This window comes from Atta colombica, unplaced genomic scaffold (assembly GCF_001594045.1).
Source record: "Atta colombica isolate Treedump-2 unplaced genomic scaffold, Acol1.0 scaffold150, whole genome shotgun sequence".
Taxonomy (NCBI): Eukaryota; Metazoa; Arthropoda; class Insecta; order Hymenoptera; family Formicidae; genus Atta; species Atta colombica.
Window position 1 is genome coordinate 578,010 of NW_017259240.1, and position 1,200 is coordinate 579,209.

General features: G+C 32.8%; 1 protein-coding gene across 1 annotated transcript in view; it reads left to right on the forward strand.

Moving 5' to 3' along the window:
- LOC108685277 (protein 60A) overlaps window positions 1-613 on the forward strand; it is a 17,899-nt gene extending 17,286 nt beyond the window's left edge. The window contains exons 5-6 of the mRNA XM_018189995.1: window positions 16-122; window positions 194-613. Coding sequence (XP_018045484.1) covers window positions 16-122; window positions 194-454 — 368 coding nt within the window. The 3' untranslated portion in view covers window positions 455-613. The remainder of the gene's footprint in view (window positions 1-15; window positions 123-193) is intronic.
- Window positions 614-1,200: the final 587 nt, after the last annotated feature.

Sequence of the window (1,200 nt, forward strand, 5' to 3'; positions counted from 1 at the left end):
GGAGCTATTAATTAGCATATCTTTTAAAACTCTGGTTCCTCACGGCGCACTACGATGTGATGATGGCTATGTCGGATTACGATATCATAGGCAAGGAATCGTACGTTTTTTACGAATCCGATGTGTGCGGTGAGGAATCAGACGTCATAAATTTATATGTGCATTATTTCTTACAATTTATTTTCTTGCATAGGATTGGATTATTGCGCCGGATGGGTACGATGCATATTATTGTAGCGGGGAATGCAACTTCCCATTGAACGCTCATATGAACGCAACTAACCACGCAATAGTTCAAACTCTAGTGCATTTGGTGAGCCCGGGCAAGGTACCCAAGCCATGCTGCGCACCCACCAAACTTTCAGCCATTTCTGTCTTGTATTTCTTGGACGAGAGCAATGTCATCTTGAAGAAATATAAAAACATGGTTGTTAAGAGTTGCGGCTGCCATTAGATTTTTCTTTCCCAGCCAATTGATAGAATTGAAAAACAACACTCATTGTTGCAGATGCCAACTGAACTAGATGATAATTTCATAATCAAATGAACAATATTTCCTCATTGCTTTCGGTTTTTATTATTCAGATGCGGTCTTTGAGCCTTTTAAAAGTATAAAGACATGTGAGACTGCTCTAAAAAAGAATTAAAATATGAGATTGCTCCAAAAAAGAATAATGAATATTGACGAATATTATAAAAAATATTATTTTGTGTTGGGCATAATTTTATCATTTTTATACAAATTAAATTGCATGTATATAGGATGTCTCATTAAGATCGTAATAACACTTAAGAATAGGTTATTGAGATCATTTTGAGACAAAAGTTCTAATATCACAATTTTCGAGGCTGTAATAAATAATTTATGTTAGATATTTAAGTTGCAAATATGTGTTGTAAGTATTTAAAATTAGTGAACCAAGTTATTTAAAATTGTACGTTCAAATGTGACACAATTTACAGTGTTAAAACGAAAGTCGACTGTCCATTTCATCAAGATATTGTTATGTGGATACGTGTAAAAATAATGTATTTCAAGACTAATAAATAATTCGCGCTCAATAATCTTGAACTGAAAATTGTAAGATTACGTAAAAATATTATTAAACACCAAAATATGCTTCAACAAATATCAACATGATGTCCAGCAGTCCTTGAATAGTTTTGGAATTATACTGAAGTTTTATATGTTCTGAAAAA